This window comes from Rhinatrema bivittatum, chromosome 6, assembly GCF_901001135.1.
Source record: "Rhinatrema bivittatum chromosome 6, aRhiBiv1.1, whole genome shotgun sequence".
NCBI classification, from domain to species: domain Eukaryota; kingdom Metazoa; phylum Chordata; class Amphibia; order Gymnophiona; family Rhinatrematidae; genus Rhinatrema; species Rhinatrema bivittatum.
The window spans coordinates 221,380,642-221,400,313 of record NC_042620.1 but is presented as its reverse complement, the minus strand read 5'-3'; the positions used below and the strand labels follow the sequence as shown (position 1 = coordinate 221,400,313).

The 19,672-nt window shown below is 44.4% G+C and overlaps 1 protein-coding gene across 1 annotated transcript in view; it reads left to right on the top strand.

Annotated features, from left to right (window-relative positions):
• The window catches only part of CHM (CHM Rab escort protein), a 343,986-nt gene that overhangs the window by 25,987 nt on the left and 298,327 nt on the right, over window positions 1–19,672 (top strand). The window contains exons 3-4 of the mRNA XM_029606587.1: window positions 6,977–7,049; window positions 12,132–12,256. Coding sequence (XP_029462447.1) covers window positions 6,977–7,049; window positions 12,132–12,256 — 198 coding nt within the window. The remainder of the gene's footprint in view (window positions 1–6,976; window positions 7,050–12,131; window positions 12,257–19,672) is intronic.

The window sequence follows — 19,672 nt, the reverse complement described above, 5'->3', positions numbered from 1 at the left end:
TTTTAACAACTTCACAAAACAATCAACTGTTTAGAAATTTGACATGAATCTCAATATTTGGGTATACAAATAACAAATAACTGTGAAAGAGTTTCCTTATACATAAGGAAATAACATATTATCCACCCTAAATATTGTTCATATCACAATACTAGGAAATATAAGGGGGGAAGAGGTATTTAAGAGCAGAATTCAAGAAATATTATACTATTTTCAAATACGTCAGAGTTAACCATTGCTCATTATTCTTTAACCAAACATTCCTTCAGCTTAACTTGAATGAGAATTTAAATAAGTACGCAGATATTCCGGTTCCTTAAACAGATATCTATTATTATCATGTAATATAAGGCACTGACACGGGAACCGAAGCAAAAATATAGCCCCCCTTTCTTGAACCTCCCTTCTCATCTCCAAGAATTTTTTCCTTTTTATTTGGGTTAACTTAGTAATGTCAGGAAAAATCTTAATAGGATATACATAGAACTTTTGTTCTTGATCTCGAAAAAACAATTTGAGGATAAGGTCTCTCTCTGACGCTGTATCCAACTGTGCAAAAAGAGTGGCTCTTTCTTGAACTTCTAGGTCACTAGACTTTTCCAAGATAGTAGTCAGATCAAAGGAGGCGTCCATCTTATCTTTCTGCTCACTTGCTTCTTTCTTTTTACCTGGCTGAGGTAAATAATACGTTTTTATAATTCTAGGTAAATCTTTTTCTTATTTCAATATTTTAAGACAATAACATTTAAGCAGTTCTCGATGCGATAGTAGTCGCATTCTGGGAAAATGTAATAACCTTATGTTATTCCTCCTTATATAGTTCTCTAAATTTTCCATTTTAATCAGCTGTAAATTCTCCTATTTTATCAAGTTTCCTTGTATCTTCTCCATTTCAGTAGCCTTAGTATCCAAGCCAAGCAATAAAGATTCATTTTTTTCCACTCTTTTCTCTGATTGATTTTTTTAAATATTCTCTTTCACAGTCAAAGTCAGAGAAGCTATTGCATTCTCCATAGAGGAAATTGCTTTTAATATTTCCTCTAAGGTGTCCTTAAAGGGAATAGATTGAGGGGCTCCACATACCACTTGAATGTGCTCTTCTCCTCTCATTCGCAGCTTTGGGGGGGGGGGGGGGAATCCTTCATCAGCTCGCTGCGTCTCTCCAGCGGGTAACTCCCTGGAGCCTGATGGTTCTAGGCTCACCGAGGATACTGCGAATACCTCGCCTCCTCTCTGGGGTTCCAGCATCTGAATGGCCGATTTCCCTTCAAGTAAAGCAGAAATATCTAGGGAGGATTCTCCTCTCCCAAGCGGGGCTTCAGGAGTTGTTGGTGCGCCGGGGCTCAAAGAAGTTTCAATGGCCAGGGGGCTCAACGGCTGCGCCACGCTGACGCCTCCAACGGCCCCTCCTCCTGGCGGTATCTGCAACAGTCCAGCAAAAACTTCTTCAATCCGAGGTTGACGAATAAGCGATATCGGAGTAGAGGTAATCTTTTATTTTGGCTTTTCGCTTAGTGTGTGGCATTATGCCACTTATAAGAAGATAAATTCCAGGAAATAAAAATAAGTGCCAAAAGAAATCCAGAGAACCTTGGAGCTCAGCGTTTGCTGCTCACTCCTCGGCGGCCATCTTTCACCCCCAAATTTGTTTCTTTAATGCATTTCATGCTACCTATATGTTGGGATCCAGGTGCACTTTGCTGATATGAAAACATTTTAAGAACTATCTTTTAGGAAAATCCAAATATACAGGTTTTCTTTGAAATACGGGCTTTGAATTGCTCTTTTCCAGGATTTTGTATGTAGTGCTGGCACAATGGGTATACTTCTACTGCATTTTAATTCAGCTTGCAATAGAATGAACAAGTAAAATGACAACTTAGGTTAAACAATCAATTAATTTAACTGAAAGCTGCAAAACATTTGCAGTCAAATGAGGTTTTCAAAAGAAACACCCCTCTTCCCCCACCTCTCCTCTATTGCTGGCAAGCAAGTTCAGGATGAATCTATTTTGATGAGGCTGCAGTACAAGCAGTGGCCACAAGATGTCAGTACTGTCTATTCTAATAGGATACTGCCACCATGTGGCCGGTGCTGGGCTGAACTTCCACAGATGGATATTGTTAGTCTACAAGCATATTATGATATAGTAGCTGACACATGCAAAACGCTTGTGGGGCATTGATGTCAACAACTCCCATCTCTGCCTGATTGCAACATTTGCTCCCCCAACCTGACTGTACTGCTGACTAGTTTTCGCCCACTTACTGCTGCCACTGGGTTCCTCCTCCTGGCTGCATAGGCCAGTTTGTTGCTAATTCCCCTCATCTTCCAGTTGTGCAGACTATGGTCAGTGCCTAAGCACTCTCCCAGCTCACATGGTCACTAGAGCTGCATGCATATGCTGTCTGGCATGTACCTCTGGCCACCGACACAGATGCCATGGCTCTAAACATTTGATAGGCTTTTATTGTTTATATATATATATATATATATATATATATATATATATATATATATATATAACTTGTACAGAATAAAAGCCTGTCAAGTGACTTGTGTACATCACTCCTGTTAACTCCCTCTCCTCCCCTCCTACAGTGTTCGCCCTTGCACTCCAGTCCACTTTGCAAAACCTCATGTCCTCCGAATTGTCCTGAGCTCCTCAGCTTTACTCCAGGCCAAGCCAGGATTTTCAGGAGCAGCAGCAATAGCCAAGCACTCCTGCCCTGCCAGCTGAGACATTCAAGATGGTCCTGGCTGAGTCTCTCCGTAACTCAGTGTCTGCTGCGTGCACGCGCTAGAGGGAAACTGCATGCACTAATTGCAGATAATGTGCACTATTTCCCTCCAGTGAATGCACACAGTAGATGTCAGGACAAATGAGCAAAAAAAGAGGGATCACAGGCAGAACTATTCATCTGTCTATAATGTGTAGAAATGATTGCAGTTTTGTTCTTTTTATCAAAAATTTGTCTAAGCCAAAAAGGGCTTTATTTCAGAGACAAGGGCAGTATAATCATCAAAAGGCTGGCTTACTTACTTTCATGGTATCTACTGTGTTGGCAATCTTATGTTGGTGTTTTGATAGTTTGAGAGAGAAAACAAGTGATTATCTTTCAGAAGTGGTTAATGGCATCCACTTTATGTTATTTGCCCCAAATCATCTTGCCTATTTTGTAAAGGTCTTGCTTATGTATATATATCTACTTAGAAACTGAAGTTCCCGTTGCCATATATTAGTGCCTTATCTTTTTCAGTAAACAGTTGATTATTTTCTAATCTACAGTCAAGGATATATTTATCATAATTTACTTCTCAAGGTATGGTGTGAGGTAGTTCTGAAGAAGCTCATTATAAAATACTGAGTACCACCGTTCTTGATTTATAAACACTGTCCAGGCATCACCATCAACGGCGGCTAATCTCATTCGGAATAGTCACTTCCTTGCTTAGTTGTCATAAATTCCCATGGACAGATTTTAAACTAAAGTTAACTTCTGCCAAATTGTAATTGAAGGAGCTCCATTTCTCCATGCCAGCTATCTGTCTCAATAAATGTAAAATCTGTGGTTCTTTTCAGAGAGCCACGTTTACTGCAAATATTAATGAGATGTTGACATGTGGAATTTCAAGGATAGATGTTAAATGATTTAGAAACGTAATTTGCAATTCTAAATGTTGGAGATCAGCATTCAGGCTAAAGGGGAGCTACAGCCGGCCAAGAAAGTTGTGTGTGTGTGTTTTTGTTTTTTTTAAAACTGTTTTTGGCCTAACATGTTTTTTTTTAACCTTTTGTTATACTTCATTCTTTGTTTTTACTGTGGTTTTTAATTTTTCTTTTAGATTTTTAAGTAACTGTATAGGTGCAAGTTTTTATTCTTGTTAACAGTTACCTAAAGATTCCATTATGAGCTAGATTTTGAAAGCAGCAAAATGGTGGGGGTTTTTTTTTTTTTGTTTTTTGCTATAAAATATATTTTCAGTGGGAGTTCGCGGGGCAGGGATAGAAAAGATAATCTCCTGCCCTTTCATTCTTCTTCCCAACTTTATTTTTTTTTTTTTAAGAGTAGGCAAGTGATGCTAAGGTTAGAGGTCTGGTTTAAAGAGAGAACTGGCCCACAAGAAAACGCCAGGCATGGGCTGTGAAACCTCCTCAAAGGACAATTTGTTACCGGGGGAGCCAGTGCCAGTTCTGGTTTTCAGTCTATCCAGAATGCATAGGCGTGTGCATTTGCATGCAGGTGGTGTAGTAGCCTGATTAGTTTGTGTATTTTTGGTTATGCAGGATCCCAGCTCTCTTTGAGCTGCTGGAAGCCCTAGCCTTGCCTTTTGAGTGCTTTTTTTTTTGGAAAGGTTCGAGTTGATGACTGGCTGCTTCTGAGCCACAGAAGATGAGTTTGAGGTGCAAGTGATGTCCTCACTTGCTGTGCAAGTGTTCTTTCGCAGGCCATTTAATATCTGAGCTCGTGTTAGGCAATTAACTTTAAATTGTACCAGGGGAAGTGTTCTTATATCCTCAACGTTTTACCCACTCTAAACATAAGACATAATTTAAAGGTAAAGTCCTCTGTGGCTACATCCGACTTCAGCTAAATAGAAATCTGCAGGCTATATTTATTGAGATTTAAGGATTGTCTTCATTCGGGAAAAGTCTTGTATGTTCCTTACCAGCACTGTAAACTAGTAGAGGTGCAACTGAGGCAGCTTCAGGTCAAGAGTTAGTGGATAATTGAGTAAATATTCTTCTCTCTCATGTGCCAGCCAGGCTGGTACTGGGAAGACACTGGCACTGTGTTGATTAAAACCTTTTCCTATGCCCTCCTGGCAGGAAACAGCCTTTCACCTGGAATTATTTGCCTAAACAATTAAACTTTTCCTGTCCTGATGTGAGCAAAGAAAGCATTGATGCTTCACCTCAAACTATAATTAGTATAATCCTTTTCTTTCTTTTGTAGGGGCCAATTTTCTTATCCACTTGGGGGGAAACAGTCCCGTGCTTAATTGTGCTTCACTCTTCCTGTTGAAGAGAGATTGAGTATTAAAATCTTTCCCCATACCTTCTGTATGCTAGGAAGAAAACATCCTTAAACTGCTAGAAGTATGGCATTTATTCTGTTTGTATTTCTAGCCTCTTCTAGTCCTCGATTTCCACTGTTCCCAATCATAAAAATGACAAATCAGTAAAAGAAACATAAAATCATGAACTAAAATTCTAAATGTCCTGAATTATGTATGTCTGCACAAATAAAAAAGGGTTGACTTTTTTTTCCTAGATTTCATATGATCGTGCAATCCAGTTTCCTGCAATTGAGAATTATTTATTGAAGGCATTTCTGACAAATTTTGGGTTGATGACTGCAGACTAAAGGGGAGTGTAACAGTTAACCTTATCAGCTAAACAAGGATTCTTAACCTGTGTTCTTTGCCTCATAGGCAGCCAATGAAGCTCTTTCATCTTTTCTGAAACACTATCGTCCCAATGTAAATTGAATACAGTTCACACAGCAGCATCCTGGACTAATTGAGCTCATAATAAATACGTAGGCAGTAATCTAACTTACTGAGGATCAATGCCTGCACCCCTAAACAAATTCTTTGGCTCAATCAAATTCTTAAGGGGTCTTTTTCAGCACAATTTATAAAAAGCTGTTGTAGCTACATTATTTACATATTCAGTTTAGAATCGAGAACTGTCCCTAAATTACGAGTTTCCTGTTTTTCCTTCATCTTTTCATTCCCATCAATATAAGACATACCATTTTGGGGTAACCCAGCCACAAACCATGTGTTTGGTTTACATTGTTTTTTTTGCAGATGGCTTAAAACTTAATCATTGATTATCTTAAAACACTCTTAAAAACTCTTAAAAACCCTTCCCTAGAAAACTGCCCAACAACAGTACAAGGAAGATAAAATTGACCATTGACGTTGTATATCCTATAAAATCCCAACTGTGACACTATCTTCTCCAAGGGCTGCATGAATATATTGAAAAGTGCTGAAGATAAAGCTGAACCTTGAGGTACTCCTATATTTGAATTCCACAACAAGCTGCTATGCCACCTCACTTGCTGTGATCTGTTAAATAAAATTGAAACCACTGCCAACCTTAATCGAGCAATATAAAAACTCTGCGTGCAGTTTAAACTTCAACTCCAAGCAAGTCATCGACACAGAGGAGCGCTAGGCTAGAGAAATGTCAGATTCGGCAAACCAAATTGCGCAGCTGAGGCTGGTGGGGTAGTATAGAGGTTAGAGGAACATAAGATATGCTCCTCTATGCCAATCTGGTTCAGTTCAAGGGTCCATCAAGCCCAGTATGCTGTTTCCAATCCAAGTCACAAGTACCTGGCAAGTACCCAAACATTAGAGAGATCACAAGCTATTATTGCTTATTAATTAACGTCATAGCAGTTTATGGATTTATCCTCTAAGAACTTATCCAACCTTTTTTAAACCCAATTACACTAACTGCTGTAACCACATCTTCTGGCAATGAATTCCAGAGGTTAACTATGCGCTGAGTTAAAAAGAATTTTGTTCGATTTGTTTTAAATGAGCTACCTGTAGATGATCAGGTTCCCTGTTCTTTCTCCACTTTACAATCTTCGGCACGTTTTTGTGCAACTTAGACTGTAAAGTCTTTGGGACAGGGGCATTGTGTCGTGTGAATTATCTTGCACAACGTTGTGTCTACGGATAACGCTGTATAAATAATAGAATGCCCTTCTCTGGGTCTGAAAGCCCCTCTAAAGCAGGAACCATGGGAGCCAAGGGTTGAATGTGGTCCCAAGTTCCTGATCTTGTTACTTTTCATGGCATTGTCATATCACACTGATACCACCCAAAAGTTTATAACTTTTGACTGATTTTACATGGACATCTCTTTGACTAATGGAAGTGCATCATTACTGAATGGTGAGCCCTCTTTCATTTTTCTCTTCACTGAGCCATATTTTATTTTTCCCTGCAGGAAAAATTATTATGGAGGAAACTGGGCCAGCTTTACCTTTTCAGGGCTGTTATCCTGGTTGGAGGAATGCAAGGTACAGTATAGTTTTTATTTGACTTTTTGAGTAATTCCGCTATGGGAAGCATTTTCTATTCTAACTTTTCTTCTTTTACTCTAAACTTCTGGTCATTATGATGTGGGTGGATTTAATTATATGCCTTAAGTTCAAATGTATAGTTAATCAGCCAAAAAAATGTCGACTTCAGTTGAAATACTTAAGGATGCAGTTAGTGCTAACTGTATGATTTTTTTTTTTACATTTTGAGCAAAGATATTTAATGCATAAAGTATTTAAGATTGTTTTAATATTGCTTTATCTTGGTTCAGGAACTTTTGCTCTGTGTAAGGCAGTATGGAGAAGAGGAGAGAAATGCTGAATCTTTTTTTTTTTTTTTAGTGGAATGCTCTGTGGTGCTCTTAAGTCTGAAATTTTAGAGGCATTCAGGGAGTATTTTAATATTCTCATTGTGCAGTACTTTGCTATTTAAGTACACAGTGAAAACTGGAGTGGCTTGAGCTGGTACACTGTGGGAATTTTCATTACCTGGGAGTGTAGGGAAAAAATGATTCCGGGAGTAAATCTGAGAGAAAAGAGCCACGAGGCAACAGAAGACGACATACAGTGGACTCTATCTCTATATAGCCTGTGCACTGCATGACTAGAAATTTAGCAGGTGTGAAGTGTTAGGTCCTAAGAAAGATCCCATCTGCTCTCTTTTAATGCTGAAAACATGATGTGATGTGGATCAATGTGTCTACTTGGAAAGCAGGCTAGGTCACTTTCTCGAAGAGCAGAAGAAATAAGGGCGTTGTATTAATCGAGCAAATAAATCTGACATTGCAGTCTTTTCTAAATATAGTAGAGCACCTTCATCTGAAGATCCAGAAAGCAAAAAGTCCATTTTTTTGGCGGGGGGGGGGGGGGGGATCACAGTTCTAGAGCCCTGATTAGGATTGTCAACTGACTCTATCTTTTCAGGACAGATTGATCCAGACCTGGTTTTACTCGCTGCTTGCACATTCCAAGTGCTTCCTCCGTTTCCTCCTTGTTTCCCCATCCTGTCATCAATGGTTTTAATCAGTTTGAAATGCTGGTTCCATGTAACGATTTTAGGAGGCATTCACCAAATGAACCCAAAATTACTCAACTGAAATATAAACCTGGAATGCCAAATCCTTACCGAGGCCTGGCATGTCAGACTGGGGAAATGTAAACCCCGAACTCTACTGAGCAAGAAATGGTGATGGCTCCTCTTCTATTAATTTATTCACTTCACTTGGAAAAAATGGTTTAGAAATAATGTTCATTAGTCTCCTAGAGGTCCATATTCAAAACCTATTCAGGTAGGTAAGTTAACTGGGTATACTTATCTGGCTAATTTGTTTGGGATATTCAGTGGCGCAGCTGTATCGCTAAATATCCTCTAACTATAGAGTTAGCCGGATAAGTTTGTTTGGCTAACTTTAGACCTGCCAGGTAGCAGCTCCAATTTATCCTGCTAATTAGCTAAATTAGTCTCGGTATCACTACTTATCCAGCTAAATAGTTCCTCTCCATTATGCCCTTATCCTGCCCACCACTCTGCTGGCTAACTACGTAGCCAGCCAAGTGCCGGATATTCAGCCGCCGCCACTTAAGTTGGATAAGTAAAAACTTATGCGGCTAAGTGGTACTCCTAGTTCTTATTGTGGATTAGTTCCTTCTTTTGAAGTGAAGTCAATAAATGAGTACAGAAATAGTTAAGGGCACTCCTTTCGCTCCAAACTCTGGGTTAGCTATTAACAGCAAGAGTATGCTCCTTGGTTTAATTGTTTAATATCTGTAATCATGGTTTCAGCTAGAGCTCTGTGTGATTCTTACAATTTTACTGAAACTGTGAGTCTTGCAGGAGGGAGAAGCAGGTTAGCATAACATCGGGTCCATCAGCCAGGTTGGGTTGGGCTGCAGGTGAGAGGAGTTAGGGGGTTCGGTCAGGCCTGAGTGGGAGAGGGAGAAACACCAGTTAAGTAATATTCTTTATCCAGCATAATTTCAGATCTGACTATTCTGGATAAAAGGTACTTTACTATGCAATAAGGGCCCATAGGAATAGATAAAAACACCCCACACTTCTAATAGGACTAATACAGGACCTTATTACTCAGGTTTTGCATGACATTGTTAAAGAGGGTTTAAACCAAGGGTGGGAAGACTGCGGCTCATGGGCTAAATCTGCCCTATTACAAAGTTTTATCCGGCCCGCCTAATCGTAAAAAATTACATCATGTGCGGCCTGTGCTGTGTGGCAGGCAAGAGGGCCTGTCCTGCACTGTGTCACCATGGAGTGACGGGCTGGTGAGGGTCCCAAGCCCCGCCAGCAAGAAGAGGAGCAGCGCGGTGGAGAGAGGTGCCAGCAATGTTCCCAAATCCTGCCAGCGAGAAGAGACTCTGTGGCGCTGTGAGGATATGTTCTGGCGGGGTTCCCCATCCCTGCCAGCGAGAAGAGACTCTGTGGCGCTGTGAGGATATGTTCTGGCGGGGTTCCCCATCCCTGCCAGCGAGAAGAGACTCTGTGGCGCTGTGAGGATATGTTCTGGCGGGGTTCCCCATCCCTGCCAGCGAGAAGAGACTCTGTGGCGCTGTGAGGATATGTTCTGGCGGGGTTCCTGCCAGCAAGAACAGGTTTTGCATGGTAGTGGGCCCAAAGTTAGTCTGTCAGTGGGCTTCCAGCACCCAGCTGGCAGGAAGAAGACCATGATGCTGCTGCCGGGAAGGGGGGTGGGGGAGGAAGAGTGTCTGACAAGGAAGGGAGTGAGTGGGGGGAGGGAGCCTGACAGAGGGAAGGGGATTGGATGGGTGGGTGAGTGAGTGACGGGGACAGAAGGGAGTGTGAGGTGTGAATGTCAGAGGGAATGAGGGGATTGAGTGTGAGGCCGAGTGTCTGACTGAGAGTGGAGGGAAGGGGTGAATGATTGAGACGGTGAGTGGAGGAGAGAGAGTGAATGACTGAAAGGTGTGAGTTGGAAGAGGGTAGTGAGAAGAGAAGGTAGAAGTGTGTATGTGTTCCCCCCCCCCCCCATCTCCCCTCTACTAATCCAATACAATCACAGGGTGACTAGAAATCAAAAGTTTTTTATAGGTATGGAGAGGAAAAATTTTTTTTTAATTGATTTTTGTGAAATGTTTAACTTTTATCCTTATTCTTTTAAAATATATGTTCTATTCTTCATCTGTTTTGAACTATTTGTATTAGTATGATTGATTTCATATTGATTGTGTTTGAGGACTGGTGATATTTCTATTTTTGCATTATTACACTGGCTTATAATGGTTTCCAGTTTAGTTTTTTGTCTGCACCTTTCTGTTTTATATTTTATGGCCTTATTCTTACTTGGTGAGAGTCTGTGTTCTGTGGGGTGGTCTGCTCGCCAGGAAAATTCCTTGTACCTCTCCTGTTGAAGACCTTGCTGATTTTGGTCGAGGCTGGGATCTCTGATTGAAGGGACTCCTTGGGTGCTAAAATGATGGTGCTTAAGCCTGCTGGATACTGAAATGCCTGCAAGGATTGGGGATTTGGTTTTTGCATCGAGGTGTTTAAAGGGTCCCCCCCCCCTCCCCTGGCCCTCATTGCAGTCGATAACTTGTAATGTGGCCCCAGCACAAAAAAGTTTGCCCACCCCTGATTTAAGCGTTTGCTTCCATAATAAGAAGGAGACCTGCGATCTTCAGCTTAAACCAAATGGAGTCAGTGACGAGAAAAGCTGTGTGAGGACCATTAGGGTGAGTCATTAAGACATTGGCCAGTAGTTTCTCAGAGCCTGTCAGTGAAACTCCTCCTCTTGAAGAATTTTCCAGTGCTTTACTGAGGGGGAGAGTCCAGGAGAGCTCTTCTATGTTTGGTTTTTCCTGTTACCTTTTAAAAAATGTTACTGGGTTGGAAATTTTGAGAACTTTTAAGCCTTTCTACCTTGATTAACAAAAGAACTGAAATAATTATAGGGACTGTGTAACAGTTGTTAAGGCTTCTGCCTGTGTTTCCTGCTCTTACAAGCAGAGTAATGAACAGGTTTCAATGGTCAGGTGGGTGGAATCCACCAATCAGTCTCTCTCGATTCCTGGCAACTCAGCTTATGTTTATAAGAAAATATGGGTGATTTGGAGGGTTAAAAATGGCAGAATGCATTAAAAATGTGATGGAGTTTTCTTTCTTTGTATCACAGGGCCCACTTGTGGCATCCTTGACTTGTACCTTTTCCGAAATAAGGTATTTTCATTAGCCATATGATGAAGGCGGCCACCTGGCTAATGCTTTTGCTACAATTAATAACAAAATTGGAGCATTGCATATAACGTTTGTTGATTTGTGGAACTGCAGCCGGTCCTTTTGCTTCAGATCGATCACATTTTAATTATGAGTAAGAGCCTAAAGTGATGGACCCTGATGACAGGAAATATTTTTCAGCTATCAGTCTTCCACTAGATGTATGTTTATCACCCACGTTCTGCTATATACTTTATTTTGAGAAAAGTCCAGAATTTGTCACAAAACAATTGTATTCTCTTGTTGGGTTTACATATTAAAAGAACTGATCGGGCCAGGTTCCACTAGTCAGTAGATAATCTGGAGTTAATTGTCTGTCTGTTGACTTACCAGGAACCTTGAAAGGAATAAGAAGCATATACATTGCATTCTTTTATAATTCTTTCTCTTGGGTTTTATATTTTCTGTATTTTTTTTATCTTAGTAAAGTCTATAGCACTCCTGGACAGAAGTGCCATATTTACGAAAGGCCTTGGTTAATTGAGAAGTGGCTACGTAACATAACCTGACAGTAAAAGGCAACTGTGCCTAGGGAGCAGATTGCAAAATTTTGTTGTGGGGCAATACTTAAACTTTATCTGAGGACAAAATGGTTAGGACGGATGTTTGTTAGATGATTGGTCAAATAATTTTCAGTGAAATTGTTGACAGGGCATGTACCTGGGGGCTTTATTTAATCACAGAGTGGTATGTACACACTTATTCAGGAGATACGGGACGCTTTGAAATAAATTTCTGAAGTATTATGTAAAACCTTAGAATCTTGACACAATAGGAATTTGTCCCTGACATTTTGTATTTTTCCCAATTGTTAGCAACAACCAGACCTCCCTGAGGAAAGCGCAGATTGGAAAGAGCAGCTCCTGGAAAATGAAGAGGCCGTGCCTCTGAACAAGAGAGATCAGACCATCCAGAACATAGAAGTTTTCTGTTACGTTAGGTAAGAGCGGCATCTTTAATAAAAACCAGTTCAGCAAACCAGGATTCACCCATAGCTTTGGGCTATGGAGGGCATAGACGGGGGAAAAAAACCCAAACAGCAACTGACATAAATGCAGGTAAAACAAAACCAAATTAGTAAAGCTCCCAGAAGAAGCCGTGGATACTCTACGAGCACCCTCCGTGTGACTAATGAGGAATATTGCATGCCCGTGATTCTTACAGAAGAATTGTGTAGTAGTGGCTCAAAACTGGACAGCTTCAGTTGAGTGATATTTTATATTCTTGCCCTCCCCCCCCCCTTCTTCTCCCATCCTCTTTTTGTCACTCTGCTCCCACTGCCCTCTTTCATCATCTTCTGTCTTCTATGTCAAACTCTCCTGCCCCCTCCATCCACCTATTATTCTTCCTGTTACCCCCATGCTGCTTCAGCATCTCTTCTTGGAGCCTTCTCTTTACCTCACCTTCCCACTGGGGCCTGCTACTAACTCCTCCCTCCCCAGCCCCTAACTATTCCCTCTTCTCCCAGCATCCCAAGCGGTATCCCTGCCACTCCTCACACCTCATCCCCTCTTCCAGTACTTTTTATTCAGCCGACAGTTTGCGGGTTGAGCAGTGTAGTAACTTCTGGCCTGCAGGTTTTGAAATTAATAAACTTTGAGCCCTGAGCTTTGTGTTCCAGCAGACCAGGTAAACGGTAGTGAGATCTCAGGAGTAGTGGGGGTAGACCTTGTAACCGAGGTGTCGGGGAGGACGGATGAGAACCTGTCAGTGGGGGGAGTAAGTCAGAAGCTTTCTCATTGGCTGCTGCTAGGTCAACATTGGGAGCTTTCACCAAGCTGTAAACTATAATTTCCTGTACGTACCTGGATCAGTCCAGACTCCTGGGTTTTGCCTCCCCTCCAGCAGATGGAGACAGAAATTTTGATGGATTCTGCCATAAATACCAGGATGCCACCTACAGTCCATCAGCATTACTCTGTCTCCAGCAGATGGTGGATGCAAAACCTACAGTCTGTGAAGTTAATTAGTGTTGTCTTGGGATTAGGACTAGCATAGACAGTTTTCTGCAGTATTTAATTTTCAGTATTTAAAATAAATAAATAAATAAATAAATAATAAAAGACAGAATCAGGAGACAGTCTTCCACCTCCCAGAGGGATGCTAGGTCCTGAGGGGACCATCCTCTCTGGTTTTCGAGACCGCTGATGCACAGGGTTGAGAACCCTATTTCCAGCTACTCACTGTCCTGGGGGTGATACTGGGGAGCCCGGCTCACTCCCCCCAGTAGGATCGGGACCCAGAGGCTCTGCAGCAAGTAAACAAAAAAAAAAAAAAAGTTTTTCCTATTTGTCATTTTGTGGCCTCTCCTTTTCCTCCGATCTCTTCGGTCTTTTCTTGCTCCATTTTTGCCTCGCCGTTGTCGGGTGGTGCTGAAGGGAAGTTTGAGGGTTGGAGTATTCGGCCATGCCAAGGAGGGCCGCGTGTAAGGCTTGTGGCGCCGCGTGCGCCCGGCTTTCCAAAGGAGGTCTTTGTGCCTCTTGCCTCTCAGGAGGAGAGGGAGCCTCCGCGACCCTTCCAAGGGTCGTCATGCGGGTCCAGACTGTCTCCGAAGCATTTGGGACCCTGCTGGCCCCGAATTTCGGCCCGTTCCCACTGAGCGCGGGAACGAGCACCATCTTGGATTCGCTCGCGTCAGCGACTGCAGCGATGGGGGAAGGGAATCTCCCGCCGTGATTATCCCTACAAAAGATAGCCCCTGAGGGGGGTGACTCTGGGGGGGCTGGCCCACAATGTTTAGGGAAAGTCCCGGCTGGAGATGCTGAGGATACTTCCTCAGATTCTTCATTTAACTCTGACTTTTTGCTTTTTATGCACAAAATCTTCAAAGCCAGAAGGACAGGCATGAAGAGGGGAAGAGATGCCTCAGGATTTTCGGACCCTACGGCCAGGCCACAGAAGAAGGTGAAGTACGTGGAGGAGACGGGTCGCCCACAGGTGCAGAGGCACCTCAGGATGTCTCTGCTACTTCTTCAGAATCTGAGGATCCGGAGGATCTGCACTTACCTTCCCAGCCTCTGAGGGGGGTTGAAGGGGAGACGGACACCACGCAGGGAGGTCTGCGTGGGGCTCATGGGATGGATAGCGATGATCCTAAAATTGTCAGGCTTTTTCGTCGGGATGAGTTTGGCCCTCTCATCCCTGTCATCTTACGAGAATTGGGTATTGAGCCTCGGCTGGGAGCTACAGACCCAGTTGTCTTGGGCTTGCGAGGGCCACCTTCCTCTCTTCCTTTTTATTTTTCAGCCTTGGACTTACTCTTTCGGGAGTGGGTTACCCCGGATTTAGGGCTGAAGGTAGCCAAAGCTATGGATAAACTGTATCCTCTGCTGGAGGAGGCCTTAAAGCTCCTCCGACTTCCCAAAGTGGATTCAGCAGTTTCGGCTGTCATGAAAAAGACCACCATTCCGGTTACCGGTGAAACGGCTCTTAAGGACTTGCAGGATCGAAAACTGGAAATTCAGCATAAGAAAATTTTCGAAGTCTCAGCATTTGGGGTCCACGCGGCTATGTGTAGCAATTTTGCCTTGCGGACGGGCCTTCGCTGTGTCCAGCAGTTGCTAGCCAACAAGGCATTATCGGAGGATGAAACCCTCCAGGCGGGGCGTCTGGAGGCAGTCATTGCCTATAGTACCGATGCTTTTCATGACTTGCTCCGCACTTCAGCCAGGTCCATGGTTTCCGCTGTTTCAGCTCTGTCTGTTATGGTTGCGGAACTGGGTGGCAGATGTCTCTTTCAAGTCCCAGCTGGGATCCCTGCCCTTTAAGGCAAACTGCTCTTTGGTAAGGAGCTGGAGGACCTGATACAGTCCCTCGGTGAAAATAAAGTACACCGCTTGCCTGAGGACAGGCTGAAGACTAGAGGGTCGTTTGGATCCAGATCTCGGTTTTGTGGGGGCAGAAAACCTCTGACATCACGACCACCTGCTTCCTCTTTTCTCCAAACTCCAACCGACAGCAGTCTTGGTCTCAGTCCTTTCAGGGACGGTGGTTTGGTAGACCTGGTAACACCCAGTCCGCTTCGGGTGGAAAGCCTTCGCAATGATGGGCGGCCGGTCCACTCCTCGGTACCGGTGGTCTGAGGCAGACTGTCTCTGTTTTACGAGGAGTGGGCCAAGCTCACGTCAGATCAGTGGGTCCTATCAGTGATAAGGCACAGTTACGCTTTAGATTTTGCACGGCAGCCGCACCATCAGTTTCTCATCTCTCCCTGCGGGTATGCCACCAAGCGCCTGGCAGTCAGGGAGACTCTTCAGCGCTTTCTAGATCTCGGCGCGATTACTCCCGTTCCTCTGGCGGAACTTCGGCAAGGACGCTACTCCATTTACTTCGTGGTTCCAAAAAAGGAGGGAACCTTCCGACCCATTCTCGATTTAAAGAAGGTCAACAGATGTCACCGGATTCCCTGTTTCCGCATGGAGACATTGCGGTCGGTGATTGCTTCCAATGTCAGGGGGAATTTCTAGCATCCCTGGATCTGACAGAGGCGTATCTGCACGTCTGGATCAGGACCGATCACCAGAAGTTCCTGTGGTTCTCCATTCTGGGACAGCATTACCAGTTTCAGGCCCTACCTTTCAGTCTGGCCACCGCTCCCAGAACGTTTTCCAAGATCAATGGTGGTGGTAGCAGCCAATTGTGCAGGGAAGGATATTTGGTGCATCCATATTTGGACAATTGGCTGATTCGGGCGAAGTCGGACGTACTTTGCCAGGAGGCGATAAACAGGGTACTTCAGCTGCTGCGTGCCCTCGGATGGGAGCTTTGTTCGATACTCATCTAGGCAGAGTTTTTCTCACAGCGGTCTGCATTGCCAAATTGCAAGGACAGGTGAGAGCCTTCTTGTCCAAACATCCGCCAACGGTCTGGGATTACTTGCAAGTTCTAGGGTCTATGACCTCTACCCTGGAGCTTGTCCCTTGGGCCTTCGCCCACATGCGGCCGTTGCAATCCGCCTTGTTTTCTCAATGGAATCCGGTATCCAAACAATTTCATCTGCGGTTGCCTTTACTGGACACAGCATGGGCCAGTTTGGACTGGTGGCTCCTTTCGGACAACCTGAGCCGTGGGGTTCCTCTAGTTGTTCTGGACTGGATGGCTGTGACTACGGATGCCAGTCTCTCTGGATGGGGAAAGGTTTGTTTGCAGCAGTCGGTGCAGAGACAGTGGTCCTAGAAGGAGTCCCAATGGTCCATCAACCGCCTGGAGACCAGAGCAGTACGCCTGGCGTTGCAGGCATTTCTCCCACCTATCAAGGGGAAATCAGTCGGGGTTCTTTCCGACAAAGCGACCACGGTAGCCTACATCAATCGCCAGGGCGGAAGCAAGAGTCAGCCGGTGGCATTGGAGGCTCGACTGCTGATCAGCTGTGCGGAACGATACCTGGTCAGTATAGCAGCGTCCCACATAGCAGGGTTTAACAACCTTCACGCAGATTTTCTCAGTCGACATCATCTCAATCCCGAAGAATGGGAGCTGGCTGGGGGAGCCTTTCAAATCATTTGCGACAGGTGGGGCACACCCTGCATGGATCTGATGGCAACATTCTGGAGTTCCAAAGCCCCATGCTTCTTTGTTCACCGCAGAGAAACAGGGGCGGAAGGAGTGGACGCTCTAGCGCTTCCTTGGCCGACGAATGTGTTTCTGTATGTGTTTCCGCCTTGGCCCCTAATCGGTGCTCAGGAGAATAGAGCTTCATCCGTCTGAAGTGATCCTAGTAGCTCCAGAGTGGCTGCGGCGCCCCTGGTTTGCAGATCTAGTCAATCTCGCGGAGCAAGGTCCTCTGCGGTTCCCGGATCTCCCAAACCTGCTTCATCAAGGACCTGTATGTTTCGACCAGGTCGATTGCTTTTGTCTAGCGTATGGCTTTTGAGAGGCAGCGGTTGAGGAGCAAAGGATATTCAGATGAGGTAGTTTCTACGCTCTTGAGATCGCGTAAGGCTTCCACGTCCCTGTCTTATGTTCGCATATGGAAAGTGTTTGAGGCTTGGTGAGTAGACAGGGGGATTCTGTCTATTCGAGCGTCCGTGCCAGAGATTTTGTGTTTTCTTCAAGCTGGTTTGGCAAAGGGATTATCGTGTAGTTCCTTGTGGGTGCTGGTCGCAGCGCTTGGTTGTTTACGTGGTACCATTCAGGGAGACCCATTGGTTGTGTGACCGTGGCTCCAGCTGTCAGAGGGCTGAGCTCTTTCCTCCAAGGGCTGTGGGTTTGATCCTCGGATGGGGGGAGGGAAACAAGAAGTTGGTACTAGTCAAGCTTGGGGAGGAGGAATAGCCTAGTGGTTAAAGCAGTGGGCTACAAACCAGGAGACCAGGGTTTGAGTCCAGCTGTCGCTCCTTGTGACTTTGGGCAAGTCACTTTACCCTCCATTGCCTCAGGTACAAACTTACAGGCTGATACAGTAAGTCGCGGGATCGCGGGCAAGCAATTTTAACCAGCATGTGTAGCACAGCACCTAGAGTGCTTCCTCTGTTATGGAGAGGCTGCAGGTTCGATTCCCACCACGCTTCTCACTTGCTTCTCCAGGGAAGGTAGGCAAAAAGTCAGTACTAGTCAGCTTTTTTTTTGGTACTTGCCAGGTTCTTATGGCCTGGATTGGCCACTGTTGGAAACAGGATGCTGGGCTTGATGGACCCTTGGTCTCACCCAGTATGGCATTTTCTTATGTTCTTATTAGCAACGCACCCGGATGTGTGTCGTTTCCTTTGCGGAGCAAAGCATCTACGGCCTCTGGTGTCTCATCCTGAAATCTAAATTTAGTACTTTCGGCCTTGTGTACTGCACCATTTGAACCTTTGAAAAGAGCGACGTTGAAGGATCTCACATTGAAAGTGGTGGTCTTGGTAGCAATCTCCTCTGCTTGGCGGGTTTCTGAGCTTCAGGCTTTGTCGTACAGAGAGCCATTCCTGAGGATTTCGAATTCGGGGATATCCTTGAGGACAGTTCCTTCCTTCCCACAGAGGGTAGTCTCCTCTTTTCATTTGAATCAATCTGTGGAGCTTCCTTCCTTTTCAGATTCGGACCGTTCTGATCCTCTCTCTCGAGACCTAAGGAAATTGGATGTTCGTAGGGCGCTGCTGCGTTATCTTGAGGTTACCAATGGTTTTTGGGTATCGAATCATCTCCTTGTGCTCTGGAGTGGTCCTAAACGAAGAAATTTAGCATCAAAGACCACTGTCGCCCGATAGTTGAAGAAGGCTATCAATTCTGTTTACTTGCTGAAGGGCAAGTCTTTACCTCAAGGGCTTCGGGCACATTCTACTCGTGCTCAGGCTACATTGTGGGCAGAATCTCAGCATATTTCGCCACAGGAGATTTGTAGAGCGGCCACTTGGAAATCGTTACATACGTTTGCCAGACACTACTGCCTGGATGTCCAGGATCCAGGTGCGGGGGGATTTGGAGCAGGTGTGCTGAGAGCGGGCCTCTCTGGATTCCAGCCCAGGTAAGAGAGCTCTGGTACATCCCAGGAGTCTGGATTGATCTGGGTATGTACAGGGAAAGGAAAATTGGTTCCTACCTGATAATTTTCGTTCCTGTATTATCACGGATCTGTCCAGAGTCCCGCCCATTTGGCGTTCGCAGGTAATCGAGAGTCTGCTCATTCAGCTTTTCTTGGTTTTAATCGGCAGATCTTTGTTTACAGTGTCTCATGGGCTCCGTTCCCGCTTGGGGGTTAGTGAACCAGTTTAAGTTGTTAGGTTACTGTATATAGTTAGTTTGGGCTCATACCATTCTGCTTTGTGACTGAGCAATACTGGCGGACTGTAGGTGGCATCTTGGTATTTATGGCAGAGTCCATCTGCTGGCGGGAAGGCAAAATCCAGGAGTCTGGAGTGATCCGTGGTACTACAGGAACGAAAATTATCAGGTAAGAACCAATTTTCCTTTTGCAAGACTTCCGATTGCTTCCTTTCTGTGACAGTTTTACTGTTGGACTGGGTAGTTTTAGAATTGCTGTTACTAGTGTAGGCACCAACTTTTGAAAACGATTGGGGGTGCTGAACTCAACACAAATTACAGTGCCCCCCCCCCCCCCCCCCCCCCGATCAAAAGAAAATAAAACAGAGTGGGTCATGAATGTAAGTGACCAGCCTGTATTTCAGTATCCAGAGGGAAGCAGATCATTTGGGTATAGGAGAAGACTGTGGCCAAAACAAAAACTTGGGAAGCACTTAGTCCTACCTGTCTGTCTTTTCAATCTTAGGTCATCCCCACCAGTCTCCAGCCCTCAAACTTATAGTAGCATAGTAATGACGGCAGAAAAAGACCAAAATGGTCCATCTAGTCTGCCCAGCAAGCTTCCCAAGGTAGTAACTGCTGCTCCGTATAGGTTACCCCTATGTTTCACTTAAGG